Raw genomic sequence first — 21,104 nt, 5'->3', positions numbered from 1 at the left:
CACAGCCTGGCCAAAGCAGCACCCGGGCTGCACCGGCAGGGCCCCTGTGCGGGCAGCTGTCCCGGCTCAGAGCAGGCACCGGCCAAAGAGCCCATCTCCGAGCTCTGAGGGTAACCGTTTAGGGTCATCACTTTCCACCTCCCAGAGTGCTTGCTTCCTTTTAATCAACACAGATCCATCTCCAGTCAGCCACTTAAGGACCAAAGAGCTGTGCATTATTGTATTACTAGTTAAACGAATCATTCCTTTGCTTCCCCTCTGTCCCTACACCCTTTCCCATTAAAATATAAACTCCATCCAACAGGAACTCTGTCTCTCCTGTGTGGTCCAAGGGCCTGACACAGGACCCAGCATACAGTAGGAACTCAATATGTGTCACCTCTACTCCATAATCTTTTCCTTTGCGCCAATATTTTCTACTCATGAGATAGTGGGCTACAAAATTACAATCTAGGAACAATCTTAGATCATCATGTCCCTTTATCCTTCAAATAATTGTGGCACTGGAGCCATGTTTTTAATCACATTAAGGCATATAAATATATGCCTGACTTTATATATATATGTATAGGCACATATATATACACACATATATAAAGATGTTTATATATATTATATATAACATAGATATACACATGTGCCTTAGTGTTTATATATATGTTATACATGCTTTATATATATATATATCTTACTAAGTTTTTACTCATATGTCTGTATTATTTACATATGTGTATATATTATATGGGCTTCCTTGGTGGCTTAGAGGTTAAAGCATCTGCCTCCAATGCGGGAGACCCAGGTTCGATCCCTGGATTGGGAAGATCCCCTGGAGAAGGAAATGGTAACCCACTCCAGTATTCTTGCCTGGAGAATCCCATGGATGGAGAAACCTGGTAGGCTACAGTCCATGGGGTCGCATATATAATTATATACGTGGTTTAGTCGCTAAGTCACGTCTGACGCTTTCGTGAGCCCATGGCCAGTAGCCCACTAGGCTCCTCTGTCCATAGGATTTCCCAGGCAAGAATACTGAAGTGGGCTGCCATTTCCTTCTCCAGGGGATCTTCCCGACCCAGAGATCGAACCCACATTTCCTGATTTGCAGGGAGATTCTTTACCATTGAGCCACCTGGGAAGCCCCCACATAACTTTGTATAATACATATATACTATACATATTATATAAATAATATATACATATATATAACATACCCATAATTAACAGGAAGTGGAGACTCTGGAGGCCCATCACATGTTCCTCCATCTCTTTCCTACTTCCATCCCTAAAGGATTCATAGACATTTCTAGTTTAAAAGTCACTAATCCTAGTCATTCACATAACGAATATTCACTGTGAATCCAAAATATTCCAGGAACTGCTCAGGGCTGGGAATACATGGGGTCAACAAGACTGACAAGATCCCTGGTCTCATACAGCTTATATCCCATGGAGAAAGACAGGAGGTGCACAATAAATAAGGAATCAACATGAACTCAGACAGTGATAAAAATTATGAAGACAACGAAACCTCTATGAAAGGGATAGGGGAAGACGAGAGAAGAGAGCAATCATGTATGTCTACATGAGTTAGAGCAGCCAGGGAGGTCTCTCCAAGGCGGTGGTACATAGGCCAAAAAGTGTATTTCAAGAATAATCCAACTAAGCAACGCGCTGATGAATGCAAATCTTTGGTGTTGCAGACGGGGATACTAAGAAACAAAAGAGGACTGGTCCCAAGGGCATGCTGTTAGTTAGCAGTGAAATTTGGACCAAATGGAGATCTGTCATTCCATACTTACCACTGGGATATAATATTCTCTTTCCTACTTTCTGCAATTTGGCATCCTCTTGTCTTCTGGAGCAATTTCCTTTCTAAAGAATTTTCCCTATATTCTTCCATACATTTCCTCACTTCTATTTTCTCTGTAAAGTCACCCATATAATCAACTTGTGTTGATGTATAGATACTAATAATACTATATTATATAGATGAAAAATAACTACGGTAAACAAAGGGTGTGTGTGTGTAATGAGAATTTGGGGCACATTTTCTAAGCAAAACTAATACCCAATGTACTGGGTAAAAAAACAACACAACTTCCTTTATCTTAGAATTTTTAAAAAGAAAAGCTATGTTGCAAAATGTAATATGAAGCATTTTCAACTTAAAAAAAAAAATCTTAGAAGTAAAGCTAAGGAGTTTAGAAGTTCCTAGGAAAAATATCAGCATCCCAGGTGGTGCTAATGGTAAAGAACCCACCTGCGAATCCAGGAGATTAAAGAGATTTGGGTTCAATCCCGGGTCAGGAAGATCCCCTGGAGGAGGGCATGGCAACCCACTCCAGTATTCTTGCCTGGAGAATCCCATGGACAGAGGAGCCTGGCGGGCTACAATCCATGGGGTCGCCAAGAGTCAGACACAACTGAAGCGACTTAGCAGGCATGCACAGGAGAAATATCACCATGTTTCTGGCTCTGCTCTAACAGAGAAGCCGAGTGTGTCTACTATTTAAAACAAAATAAACAGCAACCACAACTAATGCCCCATCTTGCTTTGTGAAAGAAAATGCGCTGGACTCACCGGGAGCCAAAGATGTGATCCACAGGCCCCCAAGATTCTCGAAGTTGTAAAGATTCAATTTGTAGAGCTGTGCTCTAACTAAATCAAGAGATAGGGAAGAAAAGGGTACTATTAAAGAAATTCTTAAGATTGAATATTTGGTTGGGTAAATTTTCCTTTCTTGGTTTGGAGCAGATTCTGTGTATTTCTCTTTTCCAGTTCTATTAAATCCTTAAACAGATCTGCGTTTTAAGGGCTTAGGGCTGCCCTTGCAAAATAGATGATTACACTCTCTGTTTAGGGTTTTAGTGATACGGGGGGAAAAAAAAATGGAGGCAATGGATTGAATTCCCCTCCTCCAGGTCAATTTCTCAGTGATTCTCTTTTGCAGTTCCCATTTAAAGCAGAAACATGTTTTAAAAATGAAGTGGTGACATATAAAATCCCATCCATTAATCCACATTTTTCAACTGTTGTGTGTATATGAAAGAGAGACAGACAGATGGAGAGACTGACACATACAGAAAAAAGATTACTCAATTTTTGAGGAACGAAGGCTCTACAAGAATATTTTTCTTTTCAGTTTACATTTTATATTTCTTGTAATTACTTCACAGGGGTACTAGATTGGAAAACTTCTTTACCCACAGGAATATTCCAAGTATAGTTGGGAGGATCTGGGTGAAGAAAATTAGTGTTTTTCCCCCAAAGTCAATTTAATAAATCAAACTCTAGTCCTACAACTGTGTTGCTCATACTGGAATCCTAAATCCCATTAAATAGGGTCAGATATAGAGTGATATACAGCAGACGTTGGAGTCCTTTGGACAGCAAGGACATCAAATGCTCAGTTAGTAAAGAATCTGCCTGCAATGCAGGAGACCCCAGTTCGATTCCTGGGTTGGGAAGATCCACTGGAGAAGGGATAGGCTACCCACTCCAGTATTGTTGAGCTTCCCTTGTGGCTCAGCTGGTAAAGAATCTGACTGCAACGTGGGAGACCTGGGTTCGATCCCTGGGTTGGGAAGATCCCCTGGAGAAGGGAAAGGCTACCCACTCTGGCATTCTGGCCTGAGAATTCCATGGACTGTATAGTCCAAGAGGTCGCAAAGAGTCAAGACACGACTGACTGACTTTCACTTTCACTTTCTTAGTGTGATATAGTCCTTTGGACAGCAAGGAGATCAAATCACTCAATCCTAAAGGAAATCAACGTGAATATTCATTGGAAGGACTGATGCTGCAGTTGAAGCTCCAATACTTTGGCCACCTGATGTGAAGAGCTGACTCACTGGAAAAGACCCTGATGCTGGAAAAGACTGGAGGCAAAAGCAGAGGATGAGATGGTTAGATAGCGTCACTGATTCAACGGACATGAATTTGAGCAAACACTTGGAGAAAGTGGAGGACAGCGGAGCCTGGCATGCTGGAGTCCATGACACTGAAGAGTCAGACAGGACTTAGCTACTGAACAACAATGTAGAGTTACATGTTAATGACTTCTAGGAACAGTGCTGAGCAGTTAACATGGCTGTGCCCTTGCCCTCTGCCACAGCTGGCTGGAACTTGCTTCCAAGATTACTTCAGACCCTCCTCATGAACACTTCCTCTAAAAACCAAAACAAAACATTGTCAACCTTGTCGCCTCTTCTTTCCCTTCTTCCTGTTCACGCTCAGTCACTCAGTTGTGTCCAACTCTTTTCAGCCCTATGGACTATAGCCTGCCAGTTTCCTCTGTCCATGAGATTGACCAGGCGAAAATATTGGAGTGAATTGCCATTTCTGCCCCAGGGGTTCTTCCCCACCCAGGGATCAAAGCAGCATCTCCTGCTTGGCAATTCAGTTTCTCAGTTGTGTCCGACTCTTTGCGACCCCATGGACTGCAGCACACCAGGCTTCCCTGTTCATCACCAACTCCACAGTTCAAAAGCATCAATTCTTTGGTGCTCAATGCTTGGCAGGCAGATTCTTTACCCCTGAGCCACCTGGGAGCCCCTCCATTCTTCCTAGCAGATACATTTAAGGAGAAATTGAAGGTTGAAAAACAGAAGCAAAATATCAGGGAAGTTATCAAAGTGTATCAACTGAAAATGGGCCAAGACACCAAGTGCCCCTCATTGTTTTTCCAAGAAGGAAAGTTAGTGCCCAGGGATGTAAAAGGACTTGACTAAGTTGCTACTAGTTGGTATCAGTGGGAGCACGGGGACCTTCAACATTCAATTCCCAGGCCAGTCCTCTAATTATCACTAATAAGTATAAGAAGGAAAATATAGTATTACTATATCACTCCCTCTTTATTTATTTGTTCATTCATTGTGATGCATACAGGGAAAAAATGAGGCACTCAGAATAATTTGTTACCAAAAAAAAAAAAAAAATACAAAAACAACAACAAGGGTAGACATCAGACACTCTGCTCTTCAAAGACAGAATATGCTTACTTTCCCCCAGGCGCCATACTCACTGGCAAAGTCTTCTGTGACCCAGAAGACCGAAGGCAATTACATTGCCGATATATATCTGCTATGCTGCTTGACTCTCCCAAGGGCAGCATAAGAGTGCAAGGGGAGTGACGTCTTTATGAGGTTAACCCTTTTCTGTTTCAAGAGGAGACAATCGAAGGCAGATGTGTTCTGTGAAGTGTAACAAGAATCACTGGAAATTTGGTACTTAGGAGGAATGACAGCACCAAGTCATCATCCAGAAGGGAAAAAATAAATTGTGCAGAGGAGCGGTGAGCTGGTGGAGCCGATGAGAGCACTGATGTCCATGAAGGGAAAGTGAGATGGTAAAATAGCAGGGTGGGGTGCTGAATTATAATACAGGGTGAAGAGACTAAGGACGAAGCAAGGAAACTAATGTCTGTTAAGCCCTACCATGTGCCAGACAACATGCTGGGTTCTTTTATGTATTATTATCATTATACAATCCTCACAACCTTTGGAGATAATTTCTATTATCACGAAAAGCAGAAAGTTAGTCTTCAAAGATGTTAAGTAACCAGTCCTGGGGTAATACACCTAAGAGAGTAGACTGTCTTCCATGCTAAGGTTTTCTGGTTCTGATTCAGTCAACTGCTACTAAGTTGCAAACCACCCTCAAAACTTAGTGGCTTAAAGCAATTACGCAGTATTTCCCATGATCCTCTAAGCTGTCTGGGCAGGTTCTCTGCTGACCCCACCGGGGCCCATTCACTCACCTGGCTGCACTGAGCTGGAGGATTGGCTGAACTAAGATGGCCTCACTCCTGTGTTGGCAGTGGGTGCTGGTGGGAGGCTGGGGCACCTTGGTCCTCAGCATGTGGACGATCATCCTCCAGCTGGCGAGCCCAGCTTTATGATATGGTGGTCTCAGTGTCCCAAGCAGGTTTTTTTTATTTTTCTGTTGGTTTGTTTGCCATTTTACTAAAGTATGACTGACAACAAAGAGCTGTATCTATTTAACATATACAACTCAATGAGCTGGGGATAAGTAAACACCCAGAAAACAATCATCACCATCGAGGTCAAAAACATATCCATCACTTCCCAAAGTTTTCTCCTGTCCTCTATTTTTATTTACTTATTTGTTTATTCATGGTAAGAACACTTAAGACTTCCCCTTAACAAATTTTAAATCCAGAAGGACTTCTTAAAGCCCATCCTCAGAAGTAGTGCGATGCCATTTTCTGTCACATACTTTTGGTTAAAACAAGTCACAAGGTTCTTCAAGGCTCAAGGGAAGAAAGAGCATCCACTTCCCAATGGAAGGAGAGTTAAAGTCACATTACAAAGGGGCTTATGGCATGGAAGGAATCATGGGATCACTTAAAAAACAACTCACCATAAGCTCTGAACTCTGTGTTCCTTCTACAACCAAAGTGAAGTGAAAGTCGTTCAGTTGCGTCTGACTCTTTGCGACCCCATGGACTATAGAGCCTATGGAATTCTCCAGGCCAGAATACTGGAGTGGGTAGCCTTTCCCTTCTCCAGGGATCTTCCCAACCCAGGGATCAAACCCAGGTCTCCTGCATTGCAGGCGGATTCTTTACCAGCTGAGCCACAAGGGAAACCCAAGAACACTGGAGTGGGTATCTGATCCTTTCTTCAGAGGATCTTCCTGACCCAGGAATCGAACCGGGGTCTTCTCCACTGCAAACCTTGAATACAAATCCCACACTTTCCCTCAGTGTTCTTTTTATAGATATATTAATGAGACTACTTTTTATAACTGGGAATAGATGTCAGAAAACTTCTAGCTCTCTCTCTACTGCTACCGGAACCTGGAGTGTTTGCTTTTAAATGGGTCTTAATTTTTTCACGTGTGAGTAAAGGGTTTGATCCGTTATCTCTCAAAGGGCTTACAGACTGTATACCTTGATAGAATAGTGTCTATTTTTAGATCAATAGCCCTCTTGGGGGAGGGGCAAGATGGAGATGAGAGAAGGTTAGAAATGAGATGGCTTCTATTTTGCCACGTACTCCCTCTTTCATTGCTGTAGGTTTGGAATTGGGGGAGGGGGCTGGTAGTGAGCAGAGAAACATCCTTCCCATGGGTGGTTGAAATCTTCCATGATCTGGGTGCTGTTCTGATCATCTCCATTTATTATATTCTAAGACAGCGTAGGTCCTCCCACATTATACCAAGAATAAGAGTACAAGTCCTTGCTCTAAGCGCGTCTAGACCAGGTTAGACAAAGCATTTCCCATCCAACACACATTCATAGCAGTGAAGCCGACAGTGGAGGCAAGAAGGCTCTTGAGCTGGTCTCTTCCTGAGGGAGCTGAGAGCGTTCTCTGAAAGATATTGTTGCCTAGTCTTTGGAAGATCAGGTTCCCAAGGAGAACACTGATGTTTAATTTAGCACAAAGACAGCTCAGAATCTCTCTCTGGGGGACTGAGCCTGCAAAAAGACCCACATGCAAAGAATCTAAGCGAGAAAAGGAAGCTCTTGTCGGTGCACTGGCTACAGGGCTTGAGGGCAACTTTCCTAAACGCGCGCTTGTGCCTGGTGTTTCAGGCAGGAGGACCGCTGCCCTTCCTCGTTTACCCTTGTGTCTGTACTTTGAACTTTTTCAACACCTCTGTGAAACAACCAAATAGGATAATACCACCAGCACACAGGTTTTGCTGTCTGAAATTACACGGTGCAGTGTGGCAATCACATGTGCAAGCCTTAGCTGGTTTAGCAAGTATGGGCCTACTTAGGTGAACAACAACGAAAAATTAGCTTCTCAGCTGCTCAGCCAGAGAATGTTTTTATTTTTACATAATTTAGACTCCAGAGACCTCCAGAAATGAGCAGTGTACACTGAAGTATGGCAATCGTCATTCCAAAGACACAGTACAGTACACACTGTATTCAATTAAGCCACTTCTTTGCACCCTGGTTACCATGGCTCTAAGAGATTATACTATGTATCCAACAAAACCCTGGTAAGTTATTAGCAGCTGAAGCAAACTTTGGCCTTAAGCAAATTTTCTGGGGGAAAAAAAAGAAAAGACATGTAATTAACTTTCTGTTCAAATCCTTCAGAGCTCCCTGAAAAGAAGCCTGTTGTGCAGTGAGGGATTCGGGAGCCTGGGCTTCATGTGGGTGAGAGTTACTAGAGTGCTGGAAAACTCAACCACATTTCTGACAAAAGAGAACTTTTGAAACGACAATGTTAATGATTCCACACTAACATAGGAACCGGCTGTGACTCAGGAAGCAAGAACAAGCACAACGAACCCAACACGAGTTCGATTCTACCTTGCCACAGAATATGATCCTTCAAGAGGAGGAGGAGGGTCTGAGTTTAAATGATGGGGAATAAAGAGACTAAAAGAAAAGTTTTAACTGCAGTCTGTGCTCTGAGTGAGAACCAGCAAATCTGTCCTTGTTCAAACATCATCCACCGAGAACAAGACTATTCTCATTCTAATCCTGTCACTGCTTTACAGAAACACTGTGCTTTTGATTAAGAATCATCCTCACAGAAACTTGCTTTGAAGCCTTGGCAACATTTTCCTCGCATTTCTTATGGAAAGTCACACTTGAGGAGGTACTGAGCAAAGAAGAGGTTTCAGATGAAGAACCACATCAAGGCTTGATGTTTTCAACATGCTCCAGGTCGGGGTTGGGAAGAGGGCAGATTCGGGCCGCGTGTTTGTGTGCGGCTGCAGTGAGAGGACCGATTCCCTAGCAACTTGAGAGAGGGACCTGGCTCTCAAAAGCGCACATTTAAATCTCCACAGCAGGGAACTGCTACCTCTTTGTGACTCTGTGACCAGATTCCTTTAAGAATTATTCATCAGTCTGGATGAATAATTCAGTTAAATTGGTAAATTTGGATGCTTCCATTCTAATCATTCCAAATTCTCAACAGATAGCCGCAATTTCTCATTGACTCACACAACCCACCCACCACACTTTCTGGGCAACTAAATGGAAACCGAGCCTTTATTCTTGAAGAGGCAAGGAATCAACCTCTGACTCTAGTCAAGTTCTAGATGAGGAGTCCTGGAATCCCGGGAGTGGAAGAGATATTAATTGATCTTGTTCTGAAGAAGGGTACTATTTAACCCATTTCAGAGAAATGTAAACCCATCCCAGACAGCATCTCCACAGTAAACTCTTTAAGGAAGCTGGATAATGTGGTATACTTCACTAACTATTTAAAATAAATAAAAAGAGAAAAGCCATATCCTTCCACAAAATATCCCTGACATCCTCTTGGAGGTAGAATCCTGAGCGGGGAAACCGTGACTCTAACTTGCGTATATCACTTCTCACGTTAATAAGAACAACAGTTAAAAGTTACTGAGCCTCCTCTAGGTGCTAGGAAGTTACCTCCTTCACTCACCAACCCTACGTAGTTAGTTCTAAGACTATCATTCCATTTTACAGGTGAGAAAACTGAGACTGGAGAGTTTTATTAACCAAGAAGTGGTAAGCCAGTGAGAAAGGAGCTGTGATTTGAAACTGGATAGTCTCACCCCCACCCCAGATTCTTAAGTGCTATGCTTATCTTGCCTCCGTCAGCTGATGTTAAAACATCCCCACCCATTTCAGACTGTAAATTCTAAAAAGACAAAGGCTATATAAAATTGCTCATTGTGGATACATTCATTATCTTGGTGTAGAATAAATTATTTATTGAATTAATGGGTAAGTTCCTCAAACTCTAAAGAGCACCCATGTTCACAATCGTGATAAGAAATTTCAGGACTTTTGCTAAAACCATTAAGACCCAGACCACAGTGCATGTCAAATACTGTTATAGCCATTCCTTTGACCCTACTCTCTAGCTTTATTCAAGCCTCACTGAGAATGTGTAAACCTCTCTCTGCATCCTCTCTCCAAGGAAACAGAACAGCTTTCATTCTTTCCACCCAACCCTTGGATACGCGTAGGAAAGAGCCAGAGCCGAGTGGTGGAGAGAGCCCACCGGAGCTGTGCTTGGTATCTAGCATCCTGCCTCGAATCAAGGCGGGAAGGAGTGGCTAGTTCTTCCCCTCGGCCATCCACTCCACCAGGAGCCATCCCTGTGCTCTGTGAGCATGGACCAAATAGGGGAAACTGCTACCGACCGACCTCGGGGCAAGTAAGATATCTGTAACACACCGGCAATTAAAAAGCAAGGAAGAAAGCCAGCGCATCTCAAAGACCATCTGGACTCACAGCTTCTTGAAATTTCTGCACATGATTTTTTGTTTGTTTGTTTTAATGAAAAGACCTTTTCCAAGTTAGTAAATTCATTTGTTGGAAAGGTTAGTTTACACATCCAGAGAACCCACGGGGGCAATCCTGATTTGAGCTGGAAGGCCTAGCCAGCCTAAGAAGAGACGTGTAGCTGGTTCTGCTTCTTTTAGCTTCTCTTCTGCGTCTAGCAACTGTGCTTTTAAAACCATCTCCTTTCGATGCCAAAGGCCATGTCACACTGTATATAACTCACAGTGAATGGGAGAAGTGTGTAAATAGCAAGGCATTAAGCAGCTCAAGGGACTTGAAGATAGGTAATAGAGAACACTTAGGCAGTGCGCGATGAGAAGAGGCTGCTGGAGGGGAAATGTAATACTTGTCTTCAAGTATATGAAGGATTGTTATTGCTTCAGAGACACTGACTCCTCTGAGCCTTCCTTGCCAGACCATTTCCCAGGGCCTCTGATACACTCTTCCCTGGTGGCGCAGATGGTAAAGAATCTGCCTGCAGTGCAGGAGACGCGGGTTTGATCCCTGAGTCGGCAAGATCCCCTGGAGAAGGAAATGGTTACCCACTCCAGTATCCTTGCCTAGAGAGTCCTATGGGCAGAGGAGCCCGATAAGCTACAGTCCATGGGGTCACAAAGAGTCGGAGGCAACGGAGTGACTTTCACTTCACTGATGCACTCTTGCTGGAGCTCGAGACCCTCCGGGGTGGCAGGGATCGACCTTGCATGGGCCCCTCACTGCTCACACCCAACCACAGGGTCAGCCAGGCTCCACTCTCTGTCCCCAAACATCCAAGGTTTACCCAGATCTGCACTCACTGGCCCTGGCGCGCACTTTCATCATCATCTCTCTTGCTCTTCCCAGGCCTGCTGGGAACCGACATTCTCCTTACAGCACTGCCCGACCTGGGTTTGACTCTCTCTGCTGCTGGACTACTAACAACACTCTGGTTTTGAGCACCCACTATGAGTCAGGCACTACATTAACTGTTTTGCTAAAGAATATTAGCTTTCTTTTACAGATGAAGATTTCCCAGATGGCGCAGTGGTAAAGAATCCACGTGCCAATGCAGAAGTAGGCTACAGATGTGGGTTCAATCCCTGGGTCAGGAAGATTCCCTGGAGGAGGGCATGGCAACCCACTCCAGTATTCTTTCCTGGAGAATCCCATGGACAGAGGAGACTGGCAGGCTATAGTCCATGGGGTTCCAAAGAGTCGGACATGACTTAGTGACTAACAACAACAAAAATCCAAAATAGCAATATCACACAGGGCCACTTTTAAGGAAAGAAACATCCTTGTCCATTCTTGAACAGAGCACCTCCAATAGTGCTGTGTTAAGATCATGTCTGCTTATATTGATGCCCATAGTTCCAACCAAACAAGATTTTATACTTGAGACAGATTATAACAACTATCCAATTTGGGTTGCTACTGAGCAACAGATGAAGATACTCATGCCCCAAAAGAAGAAAATTATTTCCCCAAGCTCACATAGGTAGAAGATGTGAAGTAGGGATCACACAAGATTCAACTAGAAAATCTATGCATGAAATTCTTCTACTTATCAAATCTTTAAGCCTCAGTTTCCTTATTTGTAAACTAGTCAAATGTTGCTTACTCACCTCTCTCTTTTTTTGAGCATTACATAAATATATAATAACAGTGTCTGGATATTCTAGGGCTGAATACATATTTATTCTTCTCTCTCTGAATTTCTTTATCAGTTTTGGTCCATTCTACCCAGTTAAGCATTTCACTGTTACTGTGTAAACATGGTCTTGATTTGCCAACTAGCCTATAAGTAAGAAGGGACTAGGTATTTAGCTGTATTTCCCTATTCTCCCACAGAACCTGTTAAAGTGTGAGGGAAATCATCATGAAAATGCAGAAGAAAGAATTTAGAGTTGTTTTCATTAAACATGATCCTACCTATGAATGTATAAAAGAGACAGGATTAAAGCACAAGGAAGTAGTGGAGTCTACTTGGAATGGTTTAGCTGCCATGCATAGCAGAACTGGATGTTTTATTTTTTTTTGCTCCCAAATTTCCCTAATAAGCTTTTGGAGATTAAATAGCAGGGCTAAACACACACACAACAACAACAACAACAACAATGAAAACAAAAACAGCTACTCAAGCTACTTCATTTGAAAACCCATGTTTGCCTTGTAACTTAACAAAAGGTTTACCGACATAAGGGAGTCATACAGCATCAAACTTTAAGGTTTAGAAAAACTTGATAAACATTACCTAGCAATGACATTATTTCAGAGAAAACAGAGGGCTTCTATAAACAAACATTGACCTAAACAAGCAATATGTCTTGGTGACATAATTACATTACTCTGCTGGCAAAACAAGCTTTCTATCCATTTTTGATAAAGGATTGTACCAACTTCTCTCTCCACTTGAACTCTTTTGCCTTTGTGAGATCTTATATTTACTGGAAAGAAGTCACAGGAAGGTCCTGGATATATAAGAACTCTTTCTTTATTACTTTGTTCTGGAAAACAGAACAAAAATAGGTCAGTTCTAAAGGAAATGATGGCTGCATATATAAATAATGTAAATACTCCTATCACTGTCCCAGGGAGGATATTCATCACATGGACAGCTACAGACTCCCAGATCTGGCCAATGAAGTGTTTCTATTCTCAGCCCCCCTCCCACGCACAGCCCTCGAATTCTGAATTGTCAATTGGAAACTTGATTATTATCAGTTAAAAATAACTGGGGAACTCTGGCAATGATTTAACTTGTTTGACTTTCTTAAGCTAACAATTAACATTTTAGACTATTGTTGACAAAATATTTAACTTTCCTGTGCCATTTGTGCAAATGACTTTTCTGATATTCCTGACACACTCTGACAGACACACCTTTCTGAAGCTGTTTAGGTCTGTGCAGGGGCCGTAAAAGACCCTAAACTCTTTCACACCATTGCACATTTTAACTAGGATTCCCTGGGACCTCTGAGAATGCTTAAGTACACCGATATCTCAGTTTTATCTTGACAGCACTGAATTTGAAATATAATCCCTCTATTTACAATAAAAGCTATTTCACTATTTAAAACAGACACTGAAAGCTTACGTACACTTTTAATCCCTGGAAAAACTGGTATTATGATTCCTTGTTTAGCATTTATAATTAGTAATACTAGTAATAATGCCTTGCATTTCTGCAGTGCTTAATTTTTTCCAAAGACTATCCAGAAACACACATATTCATTTGTTTTCTCAACAAGCCAGGGCAGCATTATTGTTCTGTCTTGCAGATGACTGCTAAGTAACTTGTCCTGGGTCACCCAGCTGGTTAGTGATCAAGCAGGCCCAGAACCAAGGATACAGATTCCTTGTCCGATCTGTTTTCTTTCCTCCACACTATGTTAGGGAGAAGATAATCTCTGAAGCCAAAGATGACTTGGAACCACTTATCTATCTATCCTAGCAACACAGTCTAAGCAACAACAACAACAACAAAAAGGAGCCTGTCTCAGGCAAAAGGGAAAGATTAATAATGCACCACGGAAGCTCTAAACCTTTCTGTCCCATGGACCAGCAATTATTCAGTTTCACAGTTCATTCAAAGATTCAAACATACTTCACCAGGAAATGATTTAGTGCTGAAAGCCTGCTCCAAGTGGTTAGAAAGGCAGACCTGCTTAAGCCCTTACAACCCAGGCCCTCTGAAAGGCCCTGTTCCTGCTGTCTCTGCAGTAAAGGGGCTTCCTCTGAACTTGTACTTGAGCTAAATGAAGAAATTGGCTGAGTAAGGGCTGCAGAATTAGGCTATGTGGACAGAATTAGAACTGGCTTGGAGGTTATTCTGACATTGTTCTGGAAACTTAGGCTATTGTAAATCTCAGACATTGTACATGTCTTGCAGTATCACGCCCCTCAAAGTCAACAATCACCTAAAGAATGGAGGTTCTCTTTCCACTCTCACTGAAAAATTACTGACCCTATACAAGGCATTGTACTAGTAGGTATGCAGGATACAGACCTCTCCTCTGAGGGCACTGTGCATATTCGATTTTAGATGATCAATATTTTCTCCCTTTCTTCAAAGGGCATTTATGGTCACTTAGGGCATACGGATAAACTATTAAAGGGATACCTTCCACACACCGAGACAGAGATAAATCTGGTTATGGACAGAGCAGTAAGAAAGGACACCCATTCTGTGCAAAGGCTCCTTTAAACTGATGGTGTTTCTGAAAAGAAGAGGAGCCCGAGTGAAGTGAGACCAGCAGATTTAACTGGCTTAGTGAATCACTCCCGAAAGCCCAGGCCTCCCCTTTGGACACAATGTTATCAGGTTAATACAGTACTTGCATCACCATCTCTGAGTACTATGCTGAGTAACAAAGAGCCAAATTTAGACGCTAAAATGGAGAAGGGAATTTCCAATAACCAAAAGAGGGGTAGTGGATCACCGCTTGCCATGGCACAGGTCTGCAGTGAAAAGCCACCATCAGAAATACACTGCTCTTTTCACTCCTTACATGCACAGCTCATCTCATCAATCCTCACGGCGCCTGCGGAGGGAGCCCCTCTAAGGGGGTGTTTCAGGAGATGACTGGGGAGAAAGAAAGTAGATTCCCCTTTAGAAAAGGAGTGACACAGCAGCTACCTCTGGCTTCTTATAGCGCTAAGCCTCCAGCCGGGAAAGGCCAGACACCTCCCAGCACGGACACTGCTGACATAAAGTTACAATCACCACTGAAGTTGGTTTCATTTCACATCCCCAAAACCCCAAGAAAAAGGCTTCCTTCCAAGGGGGAGGAGAGCAAAAAAAAAAAAAAAAAAAGAAAAAAAAGAAAGAAAGAAAGAACAAGGCCCTAAGCAGACACCTTCCTTGCAGCCGCTGGGATGTGAAGTCCACATCCAGTCTTGGCACCCAGGACAGAGATCTGTCTTCTCTGGGGCTGGGTGCCTAGTTCCCCGTATCACCCCCAGAAACACTTACCAGGAGACTGTGAAGCATACAAGGCTGTATTATTGGGAGACTTGCAGACAGATTATAAATTTACTGAGGACAATCAAGGCATTTAGATGCTTTTGGCCGCAAATGCCAGTGGCACACACACATACAAACCTCATTCTTCTTTCCATTCGAGTGATTCTTTACCCACTCTCCCCCTCCACCCCCAGCATCTTTCTTTCACGAAACAAACTCCCATTGCTGTCCTAGGGAATTCCAGAGAGAGGTGAGGATATAGCAGGTGGAAAGGAATGGAAATTAGGCCTGGAAGCATGAAATAACCCCACAGGCTAACTGTATCCAAGGATAAAACAACAAACATTGAGCAGTTTAACTGTTAGCTGTTATCTCTCATCTGGAATTGGCACCAGGAAGTTGCAGTTCTAGGCATCCCAGGCAAAATATGTGTGTGTGCTGGAACAGAACAGAACCAATTCAGCCCCCAGGCTTTCTAGAAACTTCACCACCAGAGACCCAGGCCAGGGATAAGGAGGAGCCACAGAGAAGCTTGCAGGGGCCTGGCTAGAGGATGCTCTCTCCCCAGAGCTCCTTCTCAAGCTCCCTCCAAGAAAGAGTTCAACCCAGTGCCTTCCTCTCCTTTGGGCTTTTTGAGGACATTTCAACTTGGATGTCCATCTCCTGTTGCTGACTTTCATTAGGGCTGGCTTGGGCACATGGGAGCTGTTCCGCGAGTGGACACAGGACTGCCGAAGCCCCAAGGAACTCAGAAACGGAGGAAGCTTGCAGGGCCATAGGGCCTTGGGGCTCCACCTTCTACTCAGAGGCCATGGCCCCAGCAGCTTTGGGGGGAAAGCCTGCACAGGCCGGGCGATCACCTGACCAGGGCTGGCACCAGAAACCAATGAGTCAAGGGCTACTCCCTCTGGGGTGGGGTGTGTCTGAGCCTCTGAGGAAGAACTTCCAGCCAGAAGCCTAATCGCAACTCTCAGGTCGGGTACTCTGTCGCCAGGAGTGGCAGAGGACAAGGCACTTTCTAGGACGACAAACTGGGAACAGCCCCTTGGCGCCTGCACACTTTAGTGAAGGCTGCAAGTCAGCACTCTGATTGCAGTGCCTGCGGAAAGAAGCTAGGTGGGGACAGTGGGGGAGTCTGTAAGAAACCAGGGAGCAGGCCTCTCAAAAACATTCCCTCACCTGTCTTGGGGAGAATTCCCTAAGTTTTTGAATGAGGGAGCGCTCAGGGAACTTGCTCTGTTAGGGATGACCACTTGTGTTCTCTTTACCCAAGGAGAAGGGGCCACTTCAAAGAAGGAAAGGGAAATGGGAGAAGAAGGAAAAGGCTTGGCTAAAGGTCAGCTGGACTGGCTGCTAAACAAACGCTTTCAGGCTAAGCATGGCTTGTTGGGCCTAATCAGCGCTGGCCTGCCAAAGTGAGAGGTTCCTTGAGGCAAGGCCTTCCTTCTTCAGTGGCTCAGATCTTGCCGCTTGGAGCCAACCTTTCTGCAGTCTGCGGACCCCAGAGAAAACTCTGGGAAACTCAAGTTTCTTACCCCTTAAGAAATACTCTACAGGTGGAGGAAAACCAATGCCCAAGCAACCGCAGAACTTGACGAGGAAGGGTTTAACAACACGGCACCAACTGGACGCCCAACGGCCTTTGGGGTGGTCAGGGGCACCGTAGCCCTCCGCACTGTCTTCCACTCGGCATCAGGCCGAGGCCAGCGTCCGGCCTGACCAAAGGCCACAAGACCACCGCCGGAATGAGGAGAAAACCAGGTGTCTTACCGCAATGAGGGCCGAGTTCCTCTGGTCCCCCGGGGTGGAAGCCGGCGGCTGTTGCTGGGGCTCGCCGTCGATCCCACCGCTGCCACCACTGCTGCTACTGCTCCGCAGGTGCTGCTGGTGGTGATGATGATAGTCCGGCGGGGGCGCTGGGGCCGCGGGCGCTGCCGTCTGGGAGGCCGTCGGAGGGGCGGCGGGCGCCGGCGGAGGGGCTGTGGCGGTGGCAGAGGAGGCAGTGGCCTTGGTGTGCTTGCCAGCCTTCCTGGCCCCCTGGCCGTGCTGGACGAGGCTCAGGAGCTGCAAGGTACTCTCTCTTTCCCGGTCCGAGCTCTCGGCCCTACCCCGTTCGTAGCGTCCTTCACAGCTCAGGTGGTGCTGGCGGCAGACGGCGATGCGAGCTCGAAGGCGCTCCACGATGGCACTGTGCACTCTCGGGGTGACCGAGCCCCCTCCAAGGAGCCCCGCCCCGGGGGCCCCCCCTAGCCCTCCCGTGGGGGCCTGCGGGGGCGCTGTGTCCCCCATCTTACTGGACACAATGATTGCTGCCCGTGGGATGGTGAGGTGGTGGGAAGCTATAGCCGGTTAGCACAGGCAAATCTGCTTTTGACAATCTGCGCTCAGAGCTCAGGACCACATGAATAGAAGTCTTCAGAGGCTGGGGGCGGTGGGGCGGGGGGGGGGGCGCGTAGTGGAGAAGGTATGGGGGAGGGGAGTGAGTAAAAAGAGGGTGAGGAGAAAGAAGAGAAACCAATGGCAGAGGATAAGTTGGAAACAAACCCTGATCAACTTGCTCTAATTGTATTTGACAGCTCTGGAGAAGTTGGAGAGAGTTAGTGGGGATTCCCCCCAACCCGCCCCCCCCCAACACCAAGCTGACAAGAGGTACTTTGTAAACACACGATCTGGGGGTTAGAGCAGGAACTCAGGGATTGTCAAGCAAGAGACAGGAACAGACAGCAAAGGGAATTGTGAGAGGTATTAACAGAGAGCTGGACTCCCCCGTCACCTAGTCGTTTCCGAAGATTCTTTTATGGGGATGTTTCTGCAGAGGAACCCACATCTACCATGGTCTCTGTAACCCACGGCCTTTACTTTTCCGCAATTTTTTTTTTTTAAAGTGCTGTTTCAGAAGCTTTCTGAAGTCAATGTTCAAAACGTACAAAAATCAAACAGAGATTGTCTTTTGGCTTTTAATTTTTCCTCCCTTTCCCTTTGCTCCGGTGTTTCCTCCTCTTTGGGGGTGCTGTAGGATGTGGTCTTCTCCCCAAAGAGGGAGACAGCTTTTCAATTGTTAATGTCAGTAATTGGACTTCTGGACCATGCTTTTTTCTTCAGCTAATCCAATCACCGGTAAAATCCTCATTCCCTCTAAGGTTTCCCAGCCTTAAATGAAAGCAGTCTGAAGTCACTAGCCACTGAGAGAGAGATCCTTCAACACATTTTTTTTTTTCTTCTTCTTCTTTCCCGCTTACGTTTCTAGTCCTCACCCCCGGCTCGATTCTAATACAGTATCAAGAGAGACAAACTCTTCCGAGAGTAATTTACAAACGATGGTCAAACTTACAAACTTCCAGTAAATTGCACCGAGTCATGTCCAGCCACTTTTCTGTCCACTTTTGTACATTCCATCCCCGGCCAGTGGATCTGAGGGTCTGGACTCGCAATAAGCAATGTGGTTCTATCTCTTGGATTGCTCCGCTTTTAGAGATGGAAAAGAAAGTAGCCGGTCTTTTCCTTTCTCTTTTTCCCGTCTGTTGTTCGCCGCTGGGCTGACACTGGCTCCGCCGCCCGGAGTCACGGCGATACACAGGCTTTCATTGTGCTCCGATAGGAGAGGGAGAGAAAGAGAGAGAGTGAGACAGAGGGAGAAAGAGAGCCAGCGAGCTGCAGGGGGGTGGGGGACGGAGGGCGGGGGAGCTCTCGCCCGAGGCTCCCTGGTGGAAGGCGGGTGCCACTGCACGGGCGAGCGAGGCGGCCGGTGCGGGGAAAGGGGAACGCAGAGGGCCTCCCAGCGGCAAGAAGTGGAGGATCCCGAAGCCTGCGCATCTCGGCGTCGGCGCGCGCAGCTCGCACTCCGGCTCGGCTCGGGCAGGACGGCGGTACGTTGGGGAAATTCCCCAACCTCTACCCGACTACTTCACCAGCCCGAAATGGTGCAGAAATTCCCGGCCAGTGGATGTATTTTCCCTGCCAGACCTCAGGTTACGCTCCCCGCCTCCACCCCTCGAGGATATCACTTTCATTTTTCAGTATGTTGTCAATGACACCCCTGGGCACTCTAGCGAGAGCTGGGTGAACACGGAGGAAATGTTCCTGGGTGTCAGAAAAGGAGGCGTAGGGTGTGTGCGTACTGGGGGAAACGGAGGAGTGGGTGAAGAGAAGAAATTACATCATTAGCTCCTAAAGGGCAGGCGAGTGTCTACCTGCTAGCCTGTTTTGTCTGTCTCTGGCTAAGTCAATCTCGGTGATCATAAGCAAAATCAGTAAGAATAACTAAAATATTCTATCACGATGAAATTACAAATATCAGTTCTCAAAAAGGAAAAAAAAAGAACAAAAAATATTTTTCTGAAAATACAAGATTCCCTATGACAAACCTAATGCAAGATCTGGGGCCTTCACGGTAGTCTGTTTACATACATAAGGAGGAAAATCATTATGCAGCAGTCCAGTTTCAAGTTCACTAACACAAAACAAACACATCTCTGACACACATTGTTGTCTCATCTTCAGATAATCCTACCTTTAAGCTCTCAAAATGCATGTTGGATTCTGCTGATTACCATTTATGGAGGATAAACTAAAGTGAGCACAATATTGTTCTAGTCAGGACCATATAGTCTGTTATGCTCATTTGGAAGTCATTTGGATTTGAGGTGTCAAGCAGTGGGGCTTTGTTAATCTAAACCACCTCTCGCATTTCAGTTACAAGCTCCTGCTTCAAACTGAGCTGTGGATAGAAATGAGTAAGATCAGTGCAAACATTTATCTAGTTTAGTTCTCGATAGGCTGGTCTACATTAGTTCATTTTCACAAATTCTAGAATGTTATTTTGGGATTTGGGACAAGTGCCTTCTGATGGAATGTAACTTTTTTTTTACTTTTCATTGGAACATACTGCTGTCTGTCCCTTCCAAGGCTAAGTTCCTCATCACTCATGGAGAAAAGCAGAAATATCTTTAGGTATGCAAATCTGAAAGAACTCTCTCATGAGGTGTCATTAAAAAGGGAAGGGGTTCTGATCATTTTAGATTGGTTTTTAAAAAGGTGTATTCATTAGACATTACCTCGAGTTACTATCAGCACTTAATATATTCAGCAGTCACACTTGATAAGAAAAAAACCTTAATAAATTTAAACACTGTTCACGCTACAGTTCTGCAGTAGCATGGATTTTGATTAATAACAGTTTTTGGTCAAAGCTGCTATTTCTAAATGATATAACTTTTACTAAACTTTTACTTCTAAGCTAGACAAGGACACACCTTAAAAACTTGTCCAGCAACAATTTAATAAATTTTCCTACTATGTTCTAGTGATGTAGGACTCTCCTTTACAGTGTCTTTTGTACACATTTGCCCTTTACAGCCATTTAAATTCAAGCTGACATCATTATCATACACCTCATTTCCATTCATGTCATTACTATTTATTTAGTCACTGTTTCAGCACAGTACTTTGCATAAATCTCCCTCCAATCCACCAAAAATCCTGAGGGAGAGGAATTATTAACTCCATTTATAAATGAGGAAACTGAGGCTTATTGAAAATAAACTATTTAAACTAACTAGGAAGTAACAGATCAGGACTCGAACTCAAGCCTGATTTCAAACCTATCCTTTCTTAACCACTGGACTTGCTGCCTCAGTATCAAGGGTGAAAGGAGTTACAGGGAAACCAGACTATACCCAGAATAGCTCAAGGGCTGCAATTACACCTCAATCAACATGCTGGAGTCTAAGCAAGTCCTATAATACCTCCAAGAAATGAGTAGTGAATAGAACTACTCATCTGAGTATGAGAGCAGACAAGTGAGAAAATATGCTCAATTATATCCAGCTGCCAATAAAATAAACATTTTTTTTCCTTGTCTTCCCCTTTTATGGAACTGTTCCCTCTTATATCCCTAAAGCTTCTGT

At 44.6% G+C, this 21,104-nt stretch overlaps 1 protein-coding gene across 1 annotated transcript in view; it reads right to left on the bottom strand.

Moving 5' to 3' along the window:
* The window catches only part of MAML2 (mastermind like transcriptional coactivator 2), a 407,963-nt gene extending 389,190 nt beyond the window's left edge, over nucleotides 1-18,773 (bottom strand). Inside the window, exon 1 of the mRNA XM_015100757.4 lies at nucleotides 16,969-18,773. Within this exon, the coding sequence (XP_014956243.3) occupies nucleotides 16,969-17,487 (519 nt within the window). The 5' untranslated portion in view covers nucleotides 17,488-18,773. The remainder of the gene's footprint in view (nucleotides 1-16,968) is intronic.
* Between the last annotated feature and the right edge of the window lie 2,331 nt (nucleotides 18,774-21,104).

This window comes from Ovis aries, chromosome 15 (assembly GCF_016772045.2).
Source record: "Ovis aries strain OAR_USU_Benz2616 breed Rambouillet chromosome 15, ARS-UI_Ramb_v3.0, whole genome shotgun sequence".
NCBI classification, from domain to species: Eukaryota; Metazoa; Chordata; class Mammalia; order Artiodactyla; family Bovidae; genus Ovis; species Ovis aries.
The sequence above is the reverse complement of the archived record's forward strand: the minus strand, read 5'-3'. Positions and strand labels throughout refer to the sequence as shown.